This window comes from Diadema antillarum, unplaced genomic scaffold, assembly GCF_040938485.1.
Source record: "Diadema antillarum isolate AM-2024a unplaced genomic scaffold, OU_Dant_1.0 scf00000167, whole genome shotgun sequence".
In the NCBI taxonomy this organism is placed as follows: domain Eukaryota; kingdom Metazoa; phylum Echinodermata; class Echinoidea; order Diadematoida; family Diadematidae; genus Diadema; species Diadema antillarum.
Window position 1 is genome coordinate 1,271,060 of NW_027271056.1, and position 22,483 is coordinate 1,293,542.

General features: G+C 40.4%; 2 protein-coding genes across 2 annotated transcripts in view; one reads left to right on the top strand and one right to left on the bottom strand.

The window, feature by feature from the left end:
* Positions 1-1,372: 1,372 nt before the first annotated feature.
* LOC139722598 (histone acetyltransferase type B catalytic subunit-like) lies at positions 1,373-20,487 on the bottom strand. Its single transcript, XM_071633899.1, has 11 exons — positions 20,415-20,487; positions 15,828-15,968; positions 12,352-12,435; positions 11,143-11,218; positions 8,963-9,086; positions 8,332-8,633; positions 7,555-7,659; positions 5,730-5,836; positions 4,043-4,194; positions 3,023-3,139; positions 1,373-1,540 (listed from the first exon to the last, which is right to left on the bottom strand). The coding sequence occupies exons 1-11, from the start codon at positions 20,485-20,487 to the stop codon at positions 1,373-1,375; spliced, it is 1,449 nt and encodes a 482-aa protein (XP_071490000.1).
* LOC139722529 (electrogenic aspartate/glutamate antiporter SLC25A12, mitochondrial-like) overlaps positions 14,225-22,483 on the top strand; it is a 42,647-nt gene continuing 34,388 nt past the window's right edge. Inside the window, exon 1 of the mRNA XM_071633816.1 lies at positions 14,225-14,336. The gene's annotated coding sequence lies outside the window, so the exon portion shown is untranslated. The remainder of the gene's footprint in view (positions 14,337-22,483) is intronic.

Genomic DNA, 22,483 nt, shown 5'->3' on the forward strand with positions numbered 1-22,483 from the left:
TCACATGATCCAAACCCAGACCTAACATTAAACTTTGTCCAGATTTCCCACTTAACCCGTTGAGGACGGACTGATTTTGCTACAACACGCATTTCCCATAGACACCTGCCCGAGTATACTCGGGACTCGTCCTCAATGGGTTAAAAGACTCCCTTTTTATTCTTAGTATGCATTTTTTTTTCTCATATCACAAATTCCACATATTCCTGCAATGTGTAACAATGATACAGCTCATTCTGTGAATGCAACTGTGCCTTTCAAATGTGAAAATGCTCAGCGAGCAAAAAGTAAACCATTCTGTACTTTCCAGAAGAAAACAATCGCACACTTATCAAAATGTCTCAAATACTTCCATCACAATTTCTGTAACACAAGTATCTTCACATCAGTCCTGGCATCTCCTCAAATATTAAAACTAGGTAAGCAAGCCAACACATTACGTGATAAAGTGAATCTGTAAATGTAGTGTCTTGGAATGTCAATTCAATTTCCAGTTCCAACCCAGCTCCTGTGTGCTGTATGGCACACTCGCTCACAACCATCCTGACCAACACACAAGTAACCCTGACTGTAGATTAGGTGTCATTAATGTCAATATCGATTCTTTTTTTTTTTTCAGAATGGCTTGAACATGGGGATAGTGATATTGTTGATGAACCATCAAGTAAACTAGATCCTAATGAGTACTGTATGTACACCATACATTTCGCGAGGTATTTATTTTTGCGAATTTCATCAGTTTGGTGCTAATCGGGAATTTAACCACTCACAAAATTGTTGAGAAGTTCCGATACATGAAAAATTAGACTTGCTAAATATATGGTGTATGCAATAACTTATAGCAGCTTTTATTACTTAACATGTGAATAAACCTTGAGGCCAACTAGCATATGTTTACTTCATTATGCCCACAGGTTACAAGATTTGTCTGCAGGAAGAAGCACATATGTTTTGATTTTTCAGACTTTGAGTCTATTGCTACATTCCTCATTACACTATATGCAAATGTGTAACATCAGGAGGAAAAATGTAACATAAAATCAAGAACAAGCAAATGTAAAGCACAAACATATATCGGCACTATGACTTGTGCAAATGCTGTAGCACCTGACCTTGTGCACAATTTTGATACACCTGGGTGCCAGATAGCACAAAAAAGTTTGTGTGCGACATCTTTCAGGGAATTATGTTCTTACTGACCCTGACAATGAAAATGATACATCCTTGCTGTACAAAGTCATTTGAAAGGTTATTTTGAAGCACGGAAGTTACAACTTGGAAAATGACAGGAAAGGATGCTCTAAAGAGCCATGGCCCCATGTGGATCGTCTCGTACAGATGTGCAGGACGGTAGTGGGGAGACCTAGGGGGCTCAGGACATGGAGAGCCGGTCCAGGACCTTCCTGTAGTCCTCCAGGAGGAGTTGGTACCACTTCTCCAGGGTCTCGTGCCGCTCCGCCAGGCTGGTCCCTTCCTCGGCGGCAGACAGCTCCTCGGGCTTCAGCACCTTCTTCAGCTTCTCATAGTCAGATTTCTGCTTCTGTGGGGTAAGAGCAGATGAGCAAGAGAAAGAGAAAACAAAATGAGATATATGTGCGTGTTTATACAGGAGCCTCTCGCATCGGCGCGCATGAGCCAGTATTTTACCTCCCGCATGAGCGCTTATTTCTCGTGTTTATACAGAAGTCAAAATACCAGCTCATGCGAGCCGATGCGAGCCGATGCGAGCGGACCTCAGCTGAACCGGACTTCTCGAATTTTGGGGTCAAGCATAGGTCACGTTCGCAGTGCAGTTTATTGCATGATGGGAAAAAATGAAAAAAATCAAGATGGCACCGGCAAAGTCATCAGGACCACCAAGCTTGAAGGTCATTCTTGTAATGTTCCTTTTGACAACAACCCGGCCAAATGATCAATTGAAATCCAGTTTTTCAGTAAGAAGGAGAAGACGTGGTTCGATCATGACAAATATTAAAATACGCCCTTTCCGGTTACCTCTCGAATTTCGGTCATCTGTATACACACACAGCAAAATATGCGAGGCTCCTCTCGCATCGGCCACCTCAAAAGGTGGCGGACGGAACCTCTCGCATGAGACTGCATTTGGCGGCGTATGCCGGCATACGCCGTGTTTATACAGAGCAAAATTCGAGAGGTCCTCTCGCATGAGCTGGCATGAGCCGGCATGAGCGCGTATTTTGCTTCTCTGTATAAACACGCTCTAAGAGAGATTTTGGCAATTAGGAGAGAAAGAGACCAAGTGAACATTACTGAGAGTTATATATATTGATAAGCAATGGGGCAAAAAATGGGTAGAGGTAAAGAACAAAAGAAGAAAAGAGAATGTGAGTGGAAGCATATCATGAGAACAAAGGAGTCCCAATACATGTATTAAAAGAAAGACTAATACACTTATTAGTGTCTCTGTGGTGTACAGAATGGTCATATGGGTCTTTCACAGCAGCCTTACCTCTTAGCAAGTTTAAGACGCCATGAATAGCATCCCTTTGGATCTACTTGAACTAAACTTCTTGACATAGAGCAAATCGTCAGTTGAGAATGAGAAGGGCATTAAGCTGTCTCGAACACTATGGGTTTAGTGGCAACTTAACGCCCTTCTCAGTCTCACCCGACGAAATGATAATTGTTTGGTTAACCTAATCATTTGACCCTTCACCTCACAAAACACATATCCTTAACTGGTTATTTTAAGCGCTGCACATCCATGGGAAAAGAAAAGGATAGTGGTACATATTGGCAGACTCACCACATCATCAGAACACTGTGCTCTATGATGATACTTGTACATACAACCAGTCCTAGTATGTCTTAAATTTCACTGCACCCCAAACTTGATGGAATACATGAAATTTCCTTACAAATATCACAGTGGCGAAAGCATCTCCTGTGTCCCACAAACTGTGGGACACCATGTTCTTTAAATACATGTAATAAATGTCTGTAGAGTTCACAAAAGTTTGAACATTTTTCCAAAGTCATCTACGTTACCATGGTGACTAACCTGGAAGGGAATGTTCAGCCTCTTTTTGACATCCAGTCGGTAGGTTCGGGCCTCATCCTTGTTGCTGTAGTCCGTTATCCGCAGTCTGAGGATTTCGTACACCCTCCGCACTTGTTTCTGTCATAAAATCCAAGAAAGAGTGTATGTATTTACAGGGATTGTGAAATAGTCATGGTTTTATGTAGCAATTTCCATCACATTGTTGTGTCCACAGTGCTTCACAACTTATGCCATTTTGATATACCCTTTCTCCATAATATAATATTTCTCTCAAAATAGTGAAGCATAGTTGAATGCACTTTAATATTTTTTTATCTAACACAGGTGTGCATCTGCATGAAACCTTTAAGTACGACTTGAGTCACTTGTACTTCACAGCTACTGTAAAACCAGAAACAATAATGTGAATAGTGGCTCAAAGCTTTTGTGAATTGGAGCCGACAGCCATTTTTGTTGCAAGAAACTTTCATGAACCGTCACTGGCATTCAACGCATTGTGTAGATTAAAATTTTTGTGTGCATTTTACTTTCACGAATCTTGACTGATCCCTGAATCCAGATTGGAATTATGTGATGTATGAAAACGGAACACAAATTGGTACATATGCCTGAATCTGATGTCCTAAAATATTTCTGCTATGACTCAAATTGTTCATGTACTGGCTAGAAAGCAAGGAACTTCTGGTCACATACCCTTTTCTCTCTCTCTAAATCCTTTATCTACAACATCTTGCTTTCAAATAATTTCCAGGCATGCTGTTGAAATTTGGTTTTTATTTCTGTGAATACGTTGATCACATATGACATGGTTGATCAGAACTTCTCCAGCTAACACAAAAATGTGGCCAGTGTATTTTTCTGAAACTCTGCAAAGGAAAATTTCAATGTTACCATCACAACAGACAATGTAAAGGGCACCTACGAGGTGTGAATGGGACGATCTTTAAATGAACAAAGAAAAACATTATAAAATCTTCCAAGGTCTAGTTTATCCCACTGATTCTGAGCTGTTTCCACTACCTTATTGAGTTTCAGTTTCTCCTGCGCTTCTTTCTTCATGTCCTCACTAAAACCCTTCACAAGGTTGGGGGCAGCAAACGCAGCCAACTGTGCGCATTCCATGCAGTCGATGTAATCTCTCAACCTCACAAAGTCATCTGATGGGTCTTCCACTGATTAAAAACCATGATAATGAAAAAAAAAATGTCAGTCTTTCTGGAACTCACAAATTCTATATTTGTATAGGAAGTTGCTCAATTAGCACACTGCTTTGTTACATGCAAGTACAATTTTAAATGTGTGGTATTTCCACTTTCTACCCCAAGAGAAACAAAACTTTGTTCACCACTTTGACAATGATTACATCAAACAGACCGAAAGACATGAGAGTCTTCTCAGAGGAGAGACAGATAAAATTCAGGGTGCTTTTTCACATGGACACAAAATATCAATTTATCATGATCTGAACAGTACTCATCTGCATAAAACAATTCAAAATCTTTACATTGACAGAAAAACCACCTTCCTCTGGAAATTCAGTACTTCTTTAAGGTACAATGTAACACAACTATGATTCAGTTACCTGTTCTTCAAGGGACAGTATGCAAAATTATGCCTACACACATCATATATTTTGCAAATCATGTGATATTTGCAAAATTAACTTTTCAAAATATTGCCCTCTGTCACAATAATGCAATGCATTTACAGTCAAACCTGCCTTAGCGGCCACCTGTCTATAGCGGCCACCTGTCTATAGCGGCCACGGCAAAATCCCCCCGAGAGAAAAGCCCTGTTAAAGACCCTGTGTATAGCGGCCACCTCTCTAACGCGGCCAGCGGCCACAAATTTTGTTTCCCGCGGGAGATATTAACCTGTCTATAGCGGCCAAAAACCCAATGGAGCCGTAGCCAAGCCGATAATTCAGCGTATTTTTCTGTTTGGTAGCCGTGCGAGCAACGTTCAGTGATCGCCACCGCTGCATTCATCCCTCATTCAGTCATAATAATGCACGATTCTTCACGACAATAAACATGCTACTGTGCAACAATTTCATATACACCGGCATGATTAAATGCATGAAACACACGGTTATGCATACGTACACACATACACTGTATATGTACATGTAAGGATACAACGATGATACATGTACATGTAAGCAATGCACTCAAAGTTGGAGTACCTGTCTATAGCGGCCACCTGTCTATAACGGCCACTTTTTCCGTCTCCCTTGGGTGGCCGCTATAGACAGGTTTGACTGTACTATATTACAGTCAGTCGTGATAGAAGAAACAATTCAGTAAAACCATTTAACAGCATAATGACATTTATTCATGCATCTCTTGATAGTTACAGCATAATTCTCTACAAATTTTGTATGCTGGTGTACTTATTTAAGCATTTGACCACCACCATACAGCTTAGTCAGAAAAGTTGAACAATTTCAGAAATTCAGTCGCCACAATGTTAATGTAAATACTGATAAATCAGAAACATTCGTGGCATGAAACTTTTGTAAATTGCAGCCAACAGCCTTTTTCATGGCATGAAACTTTCGCAATTTGCCCCTAGCATTCAATGCATTGTGTAGAAAGATATTTTTGCGAATTTATCTCCGCTCCTTGCGAAATTTGCACAAGTTTCATATACACAAAAATTTCTGGTTTTACAGTAGTGTTTATAACAGCTACAATTGTATCTTTACCTGTTATATCTAGGACAATGGGATCTTTCCTGAAGTCTCTGTACATGGTCTGAAGCAACTGAGCTCCATGACCCCTCCTCTGGAAGGGAGGCAGGACCAAAACTTGACTGCAAGAAAAAATATGGCAGTAAAGAATAAGACATCACTAAAACTAACCAATACATGACTAAACATTCAGCATAAACCATGATTCTGATAAGTCCTTTTTCAGAGCCGGACAATTTCAACAATAAAAATAATCAATGTTGAATAGGTTACACATGACGTTGTGAATTTGAACAGAAAAGTATTTGTCTATTATCCTTTCTACTGTTTATTCTGGGGTTCTTCCTCGGTCAAATGATTTGAAAGGCTTGAGGTCTTTGTAAAATGTATAAAATTCAATTCACACTCTTTGCTATACAGTATTCATCGCATAATCAGGACAGGTTGGGAGTAGCAAACACGGCCCCTTTATTAAAGCGAGGTGCCCGATTTCGCGATGAGTACTCACCATACACTAACGGCATACGACATGTACATATAGTGCACACACACACACACACACACACACACACATGCATACTGACGTACTGTACATGTACATGAATACACAACACGCTACCCCTTGGTGCGACCCTCCAGCTCTCCCTGCATTCTCGCAATGATGTAGAGTAATCGCAACCGGGTTCGATTCTTCTGTCAAACACGCGTGTACACGTAATCAATGTCAGCTCATAGTCTAGATTCATATAACGTTACGTATTCGCACATACATTGAACCCTTCTCATCTTTCACGCTCTCCCTCCAACTCTCTCCCCCGTTTCACTGAATACGTAACTGTTCATAGCCCTCATTTCAATCACGTAACTTTTGCCCAGTCACAACGGAGGAAGATTGTGACGTACACACAGATCACAGTGTACAGCTGTATTGAAAGTTGAAACCAAAGACAGTAGATAACAAGATACGGAGGCGCGCGATAACAATGGACTTTGCCCTCAGAGTGTATGACTGAGATTAAACAACGCACACAGCCTGGGCTGAATGAGCGAGGCATGTTTTTTATTGGATGTGAGTCGAGTAGGAATTGCAAGCGAGCACATGGCTTTGCTTATGTAGGGGAGAAGAATGTTCGCGAAGGCATGTGCTTTGCAATGGCATGGATACCTATACACGGCGCTTTCGTGGCTGTGCATGTATGTACTGGATGGACGGAGGTCAAAACACACCAATCCGAAGCTTGCTTTGTAAGTTTGTTGTAAACGACAACTGATACGGAATCTTTGAAATATTGTTGTGGTATTTTGGTAGATTTTTTGTGTAAAATATTAACAAAATCAAAGATCGCTTGGAGAAAAATTGTCCCGTTTATCAGAGGTCCCCGCCCGATTATCCAGTGAAAATAACGTGCGTTGGAAATGTTTCTGGGAAGCGTATATCATTTAAGCGAGGATCCCGATTATCAGATGCCCGATTATGCGATGAATACTGTACTTCCTGATACAGCTGTACGTCCAGACTGAGGGAATTTCTTATAATATTCAAGAAAAACTTCACTATGTAATTTCTTGTATTTTCCTCAGATCATCTGCGCATTAATGTTTTACTTCATACTACACAAAGGTTTCAAAAATACACAGTATCCACCCATGAGAAATTAATTCTTTACTCGCAACTCGAGTCTTTCATATCTGAGCTCCAGCTCAGGCATTCTTTGCTTTTACAGGAAAACAAAAGATGTACAAATAAAAAGAACTCTCACTGAAAAAGAAAAGAAAAGAAAAAGAAAAAGAATGAATGAATGAAAGAAGACCTGGTCTAGTTAAAATCAATGTCACAAACCTTATTCTGGGTCTGATTTTGTCAGGGTAGGCATAGTATCTGTACACCGTCGCATAGCCCACTGTGGCATACCTCTTTGATTCGTTGTGAGGGTATTTCTCAAATCTGCAAGAAATCAAAGCAGAAGCATTGAGCATTACTCCAATTTCTATGTACCAACAAAGCCCTTCCAACTGCCATTTCATTTTGCATTTTGTCGTAATTCTTGTTACAGCATGTCTTTACAATTTGTTGGCAGAATCAACTCTACAAAAATATTCATTTGATGTAAAATGTGAAGAAAAAAAACACACAGTGACACTTCTTAGATACACTCTTAAGTGTGGTTAATGTATCCTCCCAGACAGACACTATACAGGAAAGAGAGGAGCTTTGAGAGGAGATATCCATTGTTCTACACGACATGTCCACCAATGCCAAAAATTTTGATTCAGTAAATGCCATAGAAGTCACAACATCTATTGTACTTCAGTTCACAGTAATTTTCTTTTAATACCAATATGTTGTCTTATTTCCTTGCAATCATGTGTATTCAAATGTTTTATTGCAACTGCATATTTGTTGGAAATGAAATAAGTGAAATGAAATGAAACCTCATATCACACAAAGACGTCTGGGAATTCAAGTTGTTATGGCAAAAGTTGGTCAAAAGCACAAATCTAACAAGTATCAAGGCACTCAGCACCATCGCCTTCCTGATGGAATTTGGTGGCAAGCTGAAAAGATTTAAAAGGAGGGATTCACATAGGAGAGCTACAAGGGCAAATTTCAACCTACACAGTGTAGTACATCCATTTTTCATCATCTACATCGATGTAGGAGGAGGCGTCCACAAACCACCAGAGGAACGTCTGGAGGTGGGCGTGGAAGTCGCGGAATCCCGCCGTGTTGATGCTGCTCTTGTAGATCTCAAAGTGTCGTGTGGTTCCCTGCTCTGCCTCCTCTATGGAGTAGGAGTGGAGAAGCTCTCCCATTGGCTGAAACGAGTCATCGTTGTCCAGCTGAGAGATAAAACGGTCTAGATTCTCCATAGGTTGGATTTCCAGCTTCTCAACAATGGGTTTGAGCACTGGGTCTGCCTGAAATGTCATAATACAGTAGAAAGGAGCATATAATATAATGGTCGAAAATGGAAGTTGGGTACACCGCCTTTTGTTATTTCACACGTTTGATCTCAAAATATTCCAAAACTCATTATCCTGCTATTACATTGTGTCAGCCACAAAAGATTCTTGAAAGAGCCTTTCAATACATTGCAAGCAAATTCCAAATGGTAGAAGATGAATTTGAGCCTTTCTGAGAACTTAAGTTTAGCTTTAACTTCTCCATTGCAGGCATTTTCTTAGGCAATGCATAATATTTGAACATCATACATATTCCTATACTGAGCTACAGGTGTATTTCTTACCTGAACCCCTTCAAACTTTTTGGGGCTGACTTTCTCCTGGAAGGTCTGGTTGATGTATGGCGTGAGCTTCGCTGCAGAGAAATACAGCTGCACCTTGAGGCCTTTGTACCCAAAAATGGTCTCACTGAAATCAAAGGCACAACACCAAGTTAATTAATAGCAGTGTGTCACACACACAGCTTGATACATAATCAGTGATGTTGAGTCAGTGTGTATATGTAAGTGTGGCTACAACTTGACTGCCTGGGCTTTTACAGATTTCTTTTAAATTTCTTTTAATTTTTTCCCCAAATAGTATACGAATAATTTATGAGTTGTGAGTGCATCAGGGCACGAATATCGCACGAGGCGCGAGATAAGCCACTGGTCTATTCAACAAGGCGCGTAGCGCCGCGTTGAATAGACCAGTGGCGAATCTCGCGCCGAGTGCGATATTACGTGCCCCAATGCACGAACAAAATCATAAATTATTCGTTTTATACAACACCTTGTCCACAATCACAGTACTAAATTAGTGACCGCCAACTCATGAAGGCCCAAAAATAAATGTAACAATCAGGCCGAGAATTGTAAACCACCCTGTGTACTGCTTTCAAACACTCGTCATGATTCGACCACACAGTCACAGGAATCACAAACTCTGCAGGGATCTATACCCATTCTACACTAACGTTAGATCGAGTTAGGCCTGACTGTTAGGCCGATCTGAGATGTCGGTAGATCTAATGTTAGTAGTAGGTCTAGACTTTGTCTATTTCCGAAAATGATTTTGTATAAAAACACAGAAAAATAATCAAATTACGGTTTCTCAACTTGAAATGAAGTCTCGATTTTGGGATCACTGTGGTCCACGTAGCAGATCAGAGTCAAAAGTAAAAACACAGCAGTAGGTAAGGCCGCATGTACATGCAACTAGCTAGGTAAGGTAGCTGCGCGTACACGTTAACGTTGCAGTACTCCGCTGCGCCTGGTCTGTGAGACTTACCGGCAGCGCAGCGCAGCCGGCCAGCACGTAGCTTGCTGGCGCTTTGCTAGTGTGAGCCACAGATAGAGCTCTACAGTGAGCGGCCGTGCAATAGTAGCCCCCTGCGAAGCCGTGCTATAGTACCTTCGAGCCGTGCAATAGGCCCATGCCAGGGGCCTATTGCATGGCTGTCACTCTCAATGAGTTTGATAGGTATTTTCTATTGAATGTCATGTGACATGTTCTTGGCCAATCACAATTCGACATCATTCTGAGGTGTTGTATAATGCAATATAACCACAAAAGTATGCTCTGATAGACTTCTTGATGCATTATGTCTACAGCACAAATCAACTGATTTACCCGAATTTTACCATGATGACTCATGCTCAGTATACAGATATATCAAATTCACTGTATAAGGACAGTAAATGGAACAGCAACATCATGAACTTTCTTCATTATTTCTGAATAATACAAACTTTTATCAAATAAAAACAAGAAATGTGCATAGAAATGCTTATTCATTCAGAAAATAAAAATGAAATAAGTTTGATTTCTATGATTAAATATAATCAATATTTTCACATTTTCACGATCTTTGCGATCATGTACATGCATGAGAAGAGAATCCCCCAAACTATCATTTTTTACATAAAAGTACTCACTCCCTCAATTAAAAATGAATTTTAAAGTGCTCTTTCATAATGCTTAAAAAGTGAAAACATGCTGAATTTTCTTTGCATTTTCTTCATATTGTGGTCCATATGTGACATCGCAAAGCGTTATAGTGTTCTCATCCAGCAGTGGCTGCAAAAAAACTTTAAAAATTCATAACTTTTGAATGCTCTGACTTTCCTCAAACTTCCCTGAGGTGTTCTACTAATAGTAATATTGCTGCATTCCCTCAATTCATATAGATATTTAAAACTATCATCACAGTGAGCCTAAAAAATGATTGATATATCCTTGGGTTAGCAATGGTATTCAGAAAGAAATGGAACTCTTAAATATTTGAAGCACTAAGTATCTATATAACAGACTCTCACTGCTCAACATATCACAATTCCATGACCAATACTCACTACCATCAAATGAGTGGCAAATATGTTTCACTTTGTATTTGAAATACATTATAATATGTATTCATAAATGAAATCATGTACACTGTAATATTACAGATGCTCTTTCCACAGCTGAAAGTGTCCGTACTCACTTTTGTCCAAAGATTTGATGTGTAAATTCCGGATGAAATGATGTCTTGTCATCTTCAATGTCCTCTTTTGAACGAACTGCACATGAAACAAATCGGGGATAAAGAGTGACCAACAGAAAACATCTGTCCAAAGTCTCTCTTTTTAAAAACTCTTTCTTTTGTAGTTTTTCCCCCAATGAAATTATACATTGCGAAAACAAACTTCATGATCTCAACTTTATCTTTGCTTTTCAAGTTCATGTGCATGTAATGTACACATTACATGCATGATAAAGGGGAAAAGATTCAAATTACTTGAAGGAATAGCTTTAAAAAGCAAGAGACCCAAGGGTCTTGTGCTGAGTATTACAAGTTTACCTTCCATGTATTCTTGCTATTAACTAAAAACTTGGCAAACATGGGGAGGGGGTGGCTTTAAGGGCCTTCAGGGGGGCATGGTGTCCATTTGTCCTAATCTGGCATATACCTTCCAAGTACTGTTAAAGTGCACATTTTCATGTATTTCAGACAACCAGAAGCTACAGCTAAAATAAAAGCATGCGAATATTTTTGCGTGCCATATACTCCACTAATTTATGTGACTGATTTTGCAGAATAAAAAAAAAATGTGAAGTTCATCTTACCCAGGTGAGCGCAAAAAAAAAAAATAATAATAATAATGAATAAATAAATAAAAATACTCCTACAAATATATACATATATCCACTTTTACAGTAGGGCCTATGTAGAAATTTGACCACGCATTTAAAAAAAGAAGATCAGAATGTACAAACTCGCCAACAATTTGGTACAGGTGCCAATGGGGCCATCCCTGGATCAATCTACTTACTCATTTACTACTAAACACTAACTTGGCTTATCCCTTCTGTTCATAGAGAAGAAAATTGGTAAAGATTCCTCAATTTGGGGCTTTGTCTCCCTCGTAATGTAAGAAGTTTATGTATCCTGCATGCCACAGGATGCATACCAGATATTAGATGATGAATGATCGTAGTAACTCACTTGAGCCTTTGGCTCAGGTGAGCTACAAATAGATAGAACTGTGGCTCACTCAAATTCTGGCATGATGAACTGAATATCATTAATGGATTGGGATGACTTGGGCATAGTTTCTATTTGTGTGTTCATTAGTGTTTGTGAATAGTGTAGATACATCAGTACAGTAACAGTACATCTCCACTGGAACAGCGTGCATGTACCTGTACTTACCCAATTTTAATTCGATGACATCACTTGCATTTGAGATAAACTCTTCCAAAGCACTCCGTAAACTGTCCACATTTGCCACTGCACCTATTGAGTCACAAATATGGCAAAATGACACAAAACCTGTTGTGTGATACATTTTGGAAGGGATCGGTCCATACTGACTAAAGACCTTCTTCTATCTCGCATTAACATTGATGCTAGAACTTAGCAGAACAAACTGAATGTAGGGGTTCTACATCTAATCTTAGAATTCCCTAAGGCAAACTTGTACCTTATTTTAACTTAAAAAAGGGTACCAAAGCCTATATACAAATTTGTAATGAAATATTGTGAACGCAGCAATATTAGTAGAACGCACTGATCAGTAAAAGTTTGAGGAAAATTGGACAATCAGTTCAAAAGTTATGAATCTTTCCGTTTGGTTTCGTCATCACTGGATAAGGAGACTACTAGACTTCATGTCATCATTCTGGACTACAATATCAAAAAAAAAAAAAGAAAGAAATTAGCCAGAATTTCACTTTTCTAGCATAATGAAAGAGCACTTGAATTACGGTACCTCTTTCAGAGAGCAGCCCTGGATTTTTTTTTTTAAACCGGAGAGTTTACCTGAGATGGCGCTATATCATAACTAGACGTCTACTTACAGAGCCCTTTTAAGGGCTCTGCTACCCAGTATCCATGTTCAGCTATTATACAGTTGTAGATGAATTGTAATTTGGCGATAACCAAAAATTCCCGTGAGCAATAGAAGCACTCTCACCTCCGATACAAAACAAGGGAAATTGCGTGTGTGTGTTCGTGGGAGTGTGTATACTTGATAGAATAGTAAGATAAACAGAGACTCCAACTCTCCCGTTTTCGACGGGAGATCTCCCGCCGAAAGCCCATTTTTGCACAATTTCCCGTTCTCCCGTTTGAGATTTGATTTCTCCCGCCCTGGCTCTGTGTCTCCCGGTGGAAAGGATTTCTTACTTATTTCTATCGTATGTTGAAAAAATAAGCCTTAGATAGCACCAGAGAACATCTAGAATCCTAGGAACTTCGCGCTTCGCACACGTCGACTTGGAATCTCCCGTTTGCTAGGGGTTTCGGGCGGGAGAATCTCCAGATCAGAAGGGGCTTGGGGTTGGAGTCTCTGGATAAATGACATAAGAGTGAAGCTGAACTGCCCCCCCCCCCCAAAAAAAAAAAAAAAAAAAGACAGAAAAAGAAAGAGAGAAAAAAAAAATAGAACAGCATCCTACAGGCTACAGACTCAAACTACTCGTCCTCCGGTATGGCATTATGAACATGCAGCACGCTACCTGAGACCAGCTTAGTTAGCGTAGCTCAATATGATTTATTTATGCTACAGACTGTATGGGCTGTAATTCCACCCATCTTCTCAGATGGAAAATGGACAAACAAACGCATCGCCTATCAACCTATTCACCATTTATTACTTTAGTAGCGCCTGCGGCCCGGTCTTGGCCACTCTTTTGGCTGGTTCAGATCCACTCATCATGATCATAATACTATTCATAGGATAACCTCATAATAAATCACTCTCAACCTCGGTATTTGGCCCATACAAAATGTCAAATACAGACAATAAACAGCCTCGTGATGTCGTATGCCTTGCGTGAACAGCGTGTACCAAACAAAAACTTACCCGCCATGTTGATTTCGCGCGAGCCAACTCGAATACCTTAACCCGGAAGTAATTCTTATGCAATACACTTTCCATAGAAGTTCTAGGATTTAGGAGGTCATAGCATCGCGCACTTGGATCGCAGCTCATGGCATCGCTACCCTCGCTGAGCCTACACACATCTATCGTACATATACACGTACACGTACGTACGTAGCGCCAGGCACCTATTCATACACACTGCAAACGCTTCGGAGCCTACAAATTGCAGCGAAATTGTCAGCTGTCAAATCTGAGAGACAGAGTTGACGCAGGTGCATCTTGTTAACTGTCGGCAAAATCTGCTCGAGACGTGAGTACAATTATATTTCATTTTAAGAGTGAAAGATTCACATAGGTTGGGATTCAGAGCTGGCTGTCGCTGTGTGGGTATTTGCCACTCTGAGCTAGCAGCGCTCGTAGGTCAGCTGTGAATATCGGATCACGCTCCAAGGAAGTGGACATTTGTCTTGTCTACGCCTACGCAGCGCAGTACGTACAGAGGGGGAGTACGTACTGTACGTGACCCGGCGATTTGCCCCTTGCTGCTGTTTGTTGCAGCAGGCAGGTCGGGCTTTTTGATTGAGCAATGCAAACCTAGACAGAAAGATCCGTCTGTCCGGAGGACTCTTTTATATTTTGCCATTAACGCTGTCCTCCGTAGACAGACGGAAGGTTGCAGTACCCATTGCTGTGTGGATGTTCTTAACCACTGTCTCTATGGAAAATTGGGTGAGGTACCTCACCCTTCTCGATTGCGTCTAATTCACGGCCCTAGGTCGGCAAATTTAAGCTTGTATGGTGAAATTATTTTTTTAAGAATACGTTACACTCACCAGATTAATGAATAATCCAACATTTTAGGAGAATTTTCAACGTAAAACACAGCCTGTCGCGTCGTCACATTCAAACTGTAGAAACATACACTATGAATCTATTAGCCAATCACATGCGAAGTAGTTTCTACGTGTTTGTTTTACTAAAACACGTACCTCGCATGTGATTGGCTTAGCAATTGTTACAGATTCAAAATGGCGACTTACTGCTCGCGAACGGCGATGTTGCGATATCGATAAAATTTCTGCATTATAACCGAGGTTATGTGAGTATTTCGATTGCACAATGTGAGAAATTTATCCCAAATATTGCTGCATAATGTGTCATGTCATGTCATACTTGTTTGAATGTAAAAAAGCTGTCTGAAATTTGGTTTATCGTAACGTTTGATCTGTGCGCGACTGCTCCACGCAGGAGCCGCAATCATTGACTTCGGTCTGTATACGGAGGGGATCCGTGAAGCCAGACGCAGTCTCCGCGGAGGATCCGGGCTAACTCGGCCCACGGGACAACTCGTCCCACCCGTCGAGGGTGGGCCGAGTTGTCCCACCCGTTGGTATCGATAGTGATCGTGAGCGCTTGTCTGTGTTTGAGTTTATTTTGTCTTTGTGACGTCTTTTCTAATCGTAATTTTAATGGATATGTGTTCAGTGGTTTCTGTAAAGAATATTTTCCAACTTTTGGGGGATACAATGACGTAAAAATGAAATTTCAGACGTTTTTATCGCGGTTCGCGATCCCCATAGGTTCACGTTCATTTCGCGCGGTGGGCTAACTCGGCCCACTAAGTTTTAGCTGTTGTTTTGTCAGTAAATCTCCATAAAACTATCAATTTTATCATGTATGAAGGTGTATTCAGGGTTCCTTCAACTAATTTCATCTTCGAGGGAATTTAATTTTGCGCATGTTTGGGGAAATGTTGGATATTTGTTCGCATGATTTCATCTTTGCCGTATCCGCACCGCACCGGTCTCGCCACCGGCAGCTCGCTCACACATCACAGTGGCAGAGCTGAGCAGCGCCATGCCCATGCCCACTCTCGGCGAGGCACTCCGGGGCACCCGCGCGAACGGCACAGAGGGAGCAGCCAGCCACTCCGTAAACGTAGCTACGGATACGGGCGGTGGTTGAAATTGGAGGAAAAGGCGTCATTTGCTGCACTTCCCAATTTTCTCGCGTGAGTAAATTCTAATTTCTATGCAGTAGTCAGTTGGCATTTTCCTATCCATTGTCTTGAACTTTGAGCTGAGAGCTATATAGAGAGGGAGCAACTTGTTTCAACTCAACTCTGTTTTGCTGCAACGTCGCGTGAATTGGGCTAAGCTGGTGTGCTACCGCGAGCTAGCCTATGCCAAGGACAAGGGTTTCTTTGTTGTTGTTTTAGGTTTAATGGCAATCAGTCATAATTTTGACTATTTTTGCCAGACTTTATAATATCTATATGTCCCTATAAATTAATTATCAATATTTCTTAACAATTTCAAATTCTATCATAATATACATATTTCTTTTATTTCCAACCATATTTTATATATATATATATTTTTTAATTATATTCTGCTAAGGCTGTGCATATATAGGCCCTAGTTCTATAGGGGGTTGCTTGACTCATTTTTTTTTCTGATTTTCTTTTGTCTTTTATTTTTTCTGATATTGTTTTTCCAGGATGACTCAATAATATGTATTCCAACCTCGTGCAGTTTGCAGTTGTCATTTTGCTGTTTTTCTGTCTATCCCCCAGCATCAACGACGTGATTGATACTGAATTAAAAAAAAAAACCACACACACACACAACACACACACACACATAAAAACACGATTTGGATGCATGTTGTATTGTTGGCAATTATCATGTGACTCAAATGACACTATTCGTTATGCTGGGACACTGCTATACGTGACATTTGTGAATTGTCACCTTTTTTTGTGAAGGAAGATGAGAGCTTATATGCATCTGACCTTGCCAATGCCTACCAGTGCATGTTGTAATGTTTCTTTTGTGACCCTGCATGACTGCAAATCATACAACACTTTCAGTACCGTGCTTGAGAAGGAAGACCATAGAGAAGCTATTCATCTTTGCTGCTTGTTAAAAAAAAAAATGTGCATGAATTCAACAGTATGAGTGCAGGACAAGAAAGGATTTGAGAATTTTATAATCAGCCTTGTTTTGTACAAATAAATAAAAATGTAAAAGATTAACACGTATAATAGGGCTAAGGCATGAAGTCCAAGTTTGGTTCAATAGATCATCACAGTGTACATAACATAGCTAGAGGGAGAGAGAGATATACACTGTTTACATGTACATATAAAAAGAAAATTACAAAAAAAAAGAAAAAAAGAACTTGATGGTTGGCCATTATCATGCAGTTACAGGTGGCAGAGGATTTTTCTCTTGAATTAGGGTAAGGATTCCCATGGCAAAAATGGCAATGTCATCAAAACAAAAACAATTCCTTTTTATTTTTGAAAGTACACACAAAAGGTAGGCCCTACAATCATAAACAAGGCCAATCTAGCGAGCACTACATTTCATTACCAGCTTCATGATATCAACTATTCAACCAAACCATCCATATCTATACAGGTAAATAACTGACCACTGGATATCAAACAATTTATTAATTAATGCCCATAAACAGACTCACCCCTTTGACTTTTGCTTGTTTGTTTTTATTAAGAAACATGTAACATTCATTGGACAGAAATAACTTTTGAGTAGAACGCAGATCTATATATAAAATCAGCAACAACAACAAAAAAACATTTAACAGTTAAAATCAAATACATATAATGACCTTCAAGTAGTTCACATCGAATGATCTGCTACATAATTTGATTTCTTTTCTACTAAAAAAGTTAATACGGGTACGGAGTGGCCGGCTGCTCCCTCTGCCGCTCGCGCCCCACGAGCCGCGCCCCGCCGCGCCCCGCCGCCGCGCCTCCCCGAGTGGGCATGGCGCTGCCAGCTCAGCTCTGCCACTGTGTGTGTGAGCGAGCTGCAGTGGCGTGACCAGTGCGGTGCGGACACGGCAAAGATGAAATCATGCGAACAAATATCCAACATTTCACCAAACATGTGCAAAATAAAACTCCCTCGAAGATGAAATTAGTTGAAGGAACCCTGAATACACCTTCATACATGATAAAATTGATAGTTTTACGGAGATTTACTGACAAAACAACAGCTAAAACTTAGTGGGCCGAGTTAGCCCACCGCGCGAAATGAACGTGAACCTATGGGGATCGCGAACCGCGATAAAAACGTCTGAAATTTCATTTTTACGTCGTTGTATCCCCCAAAAGTTGGAAAATATTCTTTACAGAAACCACTGAACACATATCCATTAAAATTACGATTAGAAAAGACGTCATAAAGACGAAATAAAGTCAAACACAGACAAGCGCTCACGATCACTATCGATACCAACGGGTGGGACAACTCGGCCCACCCTCGACGGGTGGGACGAGATGTCCCGTGGGCCGAGTTAGCCCGACCCCTCCGCGGAACATTCCCCGACGGACAGATACAGACCGATCTTTCGGTCAATGCAAACCCACCACAAGCTGGCTCTAACGTTAGCTCTCGTCTCAGTGAAGAAGTAGATTAGAATTAACAAGTTAGAACAGAAGAAATAAGGCTACAATTAGGGCATGCCACAATTAGATTACATTATAATGGTGTCATTAGCACAACCCGGCATGATGATTGATATTCTGATATTGAACACGGATTTATCTAGCCCGGCGGCCGACCAGACGCCGTGCGACACACTACACACAAACGAATAACGTTAGCTGTCTGTGCAAAAAAAAAAGAAAAAAAAAAAAAGGGCTGTAACAAGTGTAACTGTAACGTTAGCTGATAGAAGGGCCAGTTAAAAGTATGTAGGGCATTATCCCACTCCATTCACTGCCATTCATTTCGTCATAGCATAGCCGATGTCGATGACTGCTAATTGTTAGTGCTATCCAACAACTCCATAGACTTTGCAGTATTGCACATGGTCATGGACATGGTGAAGACACACACACAGAACAAGAGGGGACCGATATCACGATTTAGCCGTATGTTGTCTTAACATCAGTGAAATGAAATAAACTCTAACATCAACAGTTAGCTGATTAAGATTTCTGTTTGAAACCCACAAACTGGCTGGTGAAATTCAAAACGATACAAGAACAAGGACTAGAGTAACACCCCCAATTTTCTGCCGGCCTCCAAAATCCGGACACTTGTGACTTAAATTTATCACTTATCACAAGCCAGCAAATTCTACTGTCACAACACACGCATATCACATCGTTTCACATACTGGCACACTTGTTCACCACAGGTAAGTGCCTGAGTCACCTCCAAAAATCCACCTAAAATCCCAAATTTTGCAGTCAAAAACGCAGAATCGGCGCAACTTTTCCACACCGCGTGCGAATTAGGTCCCGTGTAAAGAATCAGGGTTGCTGAAAAAGCAGTGAATATTGAAAAATTATGCTGTTCTGTTGCGAGATTTTTCGCTTAAATAAATGGAAGCTCAGAGTGATGGTATCCTCAAAAACACAAAAGAAAAACAAAATCTCCGTATGTGCTGATGCAGTGCATAAATGTACAGGGGCTGAATGCAAGTGCAGAGTCACCAAAATTCGGACACGAACGGGCACCGCAACGTCCCCGATGCAACCCTGCGCCAACAAGGTATGGCGCGCGCTCATTTTTTAGCGGCCTTGTAGATTTCTATGCATATTTACATTGCACGTGTGTCCGAATTTTGGGGAATTGACAAGGTGATAATATTTGGGGATTCTGTGAAATTTAATGATCCTGTATTTAACAAAATCAGTATTTGGAAAAAGTAGATCGATATATTTAACATACATTATTATCTTAGAAATATAATATTGTAGAGTATTAGAAATCTATTTGAGTTGAACAAATATTACAAAAAAGCTTAAGTGTCCGAAAATTAGGGGTTTTACTCTACGTCTACGGAGTAGACCTCTAAACTAGTCAAGTTAAACTTAAAGCAAGTTGCCCATTTTTCAACCATCTATAGCTAGCATGATTCGAACACCTGCGCTGCGCCCATCGTTCGACCCCACATGCCCATGCTTCTAATTCGCGACATACCGCCATGCGCCGCCTATGAATGGATTAGCGCACATGCCATGATTCTACCACGTCCACGCGCGGACGAGAGCTGTATACATCGCACTATGAGAGCGCGGTACTCGATATACTCCATGCTGTGCGAAACTAGCGAGAGATAGAATTTGCGTTCACATACACACAGATGCAACACGCATACGTTGCGGCCGAACCATGGTGAATATCTCAAAGTCTGGCACAGGTGGCATGCAAATGTAAATAGCGCATAAACACAAAGTTATCTCAGAAACTGCTGCCACCATGGCTGTAGATGTACATGCTGTACACATAATGCAGATTATCGGACTAGTAACTTCGAAACTTGGAATGATAAAAGTCTAGATACGTGTTGCTAGGCAACTTTACTTACCCATTAACGTAACCTTGAACTGCTTATGTGAGCTGACCTTGGGAGGATCGCGACAATGATATCGGAGGTCTGGCGACGTGGCCCACTGTTGTGCTCTTCAAAACACCCATGGAGGTAGTTGCATACTTTGAATTTCGCACTTGATTTGCGCCATTTTTTATTCATGAACGTGGAGAGAATGCACTTACCTTTATATTGGTAAGAGTGGTCTATTCATAGAAACGGTAGAATCATTGGCAACATGCTTTACAACTTATTCAAGAGTTCTCAACTGGAGAATGAGCAACTGACTTGGAAACGAGGTTCAATGCTGACAAATGCCAAGTTATGAGTATTGATGCTAAATCCTCATACTTTTTTTCACATAAATGGGCACATTCTCAAGTAAATTACACATCACAACATCCATACTTTTGTTTGGACTCACTACGTTGTATACCGGTAGCAGATGACCTCAAGTGGTCCTACTAATGCGTGTAGGACATCAACAGATCAGTGAAGAAGGCAAATACAGTACTTGCACTAGTATTACAATATGCAGGAATATCAACTTCTGCCCTGAAAACTGCAAGAGGACAGCATACATTGCATTGGTACGGTCAATCTATTAGAGTACTTTGCTTGTGTATGGGACCCGTATCTACAGAAAGACATTGAGTGCTTAGAAAGAACACAACGGAGAGCTGCAAGGTTTATATGCAGTGACTACACCTCCTGTGATCCAGGCTGTGTCGCCCAAATGAAGGAGAAACTGAATCTGCCAATTCTTGCCTTGAGATGCCAGGTCCTGAGATTAACATCCTTCTTCAAAGTGGTTGAGGGGTTGGTCCCAACCCTACCTGTTGAAAATTTCCTTTCAAAAGTAAGACCAAAGTGAAATATTACAGCAAAGAAATTCAAAGATTGTAATGTAGACAACATTAAAGAGAAATTATATACGAATGTAGACAACATTAAAGAGAAATCGATACAAATCATACAAAGTTACTCTGTAAGACATTGTAAAACAGAGCAACTGAAAAATTCTTCTTCTTTTTTTTTTTTGTGAAAACAACTCTGGCTTGGAACCAGCTCCCTACCGAAGTCGTTAACAGTATATCACCTGAAGTATTCAAAGCAAAGATTGAGAAGAGTCATCTTCGATATGACTTAAAGATAATATAAAGTTTTGGTACGGTACCTCAAAAGTTTCCCTGAGTTTCCTTGTCTTAGTTTGTGTTTCAGGTTAAAGTACCTTTCATATAACTAACACTGTGAGACTTACTCGCCCCAAAGTGCTCTCATGTCATAGTAATCATGCAATAATGGTTTCGTACAATACGTGTATATTGATTCTCGCGGTACCGCATCGAGTCAAACTAATGGCTTGTTCAAATTTTTCAGAGCCCACTCTGCTCTGGTACAAAACCATTATTGCATGATTACTAAGACATGAGAGCACTTTGGGGCGAGTACAGTAAGTCTCACAGTGTTAGTTATATGAAAGGTACTTTAAAGGGTGTGTACAGTTCTGGTCGAGGTGAAGATTAAGCTTTCAACGTTTTGCGAGATATTCAGAAACCACTCTATAAGATGTCAAAGAGCATGCAGTTCTAAGGGGTATCAAAAGTTTATTCGATGAAAATCGGTTTTGAAATGGCTGAGATATCCAAAACAAGGTGAAACAAAGAGATCCTAATAAAGTTGTGGCATGTCGCCTTTTATTATTAGCACTTTTTTGGATATCTCAGCCATTTGAAAACCAATTTTCATCAAATAAACGTTGAATCCTTCTTAAAATTACATGCTCTTTTATATATCATAAGAGGCTTTTCATGACCTCACTTAGGAATGTTCAAAACATGAATCCCTACCTCAACCAGTACTGTACAGTCCCTTTAAACCTGAAACACAAACCAAGACAAGGAAACTCGGGGAAACTTTTGAGCTACCAAAACTTTATATTATCTTTAAGTACCTGCGCCCTCTCTCATCCGGTGCCTTATACTGAAAGGTCCTGCACTGTACTACATCCAGATCCAGATCCAGAGTAGATCTTCCATCTACCTTACGGTCTCCAATTCTACTTGAAAAGCGAGAATAATGCCTCATGGGGAAATTTGAATC

Coding starts and splice junctions, on each gene's coding strand:
- LOC139722598 (XM_071633899.1), bottom strand. CDS start 20,487: ATGGGTGTTTTGAAGAGCACAACAGTGGGCCACGTCGCCAGACCTCCG. Junction 9,087..11,142: donor CATCAAATCTTTGGACAAAA/GTGAGTACGGAC, acceptor CTTTGATTTCAG/TGAGACCATTTTTGGGTACA. Junction 5,837..7,554: donor AAAATCAGACCCAGAATAAG/GTTTGTGACATT, acceptor TTTTTCTTGCAG/TCAAGTTTTGGTCCTGCCTC.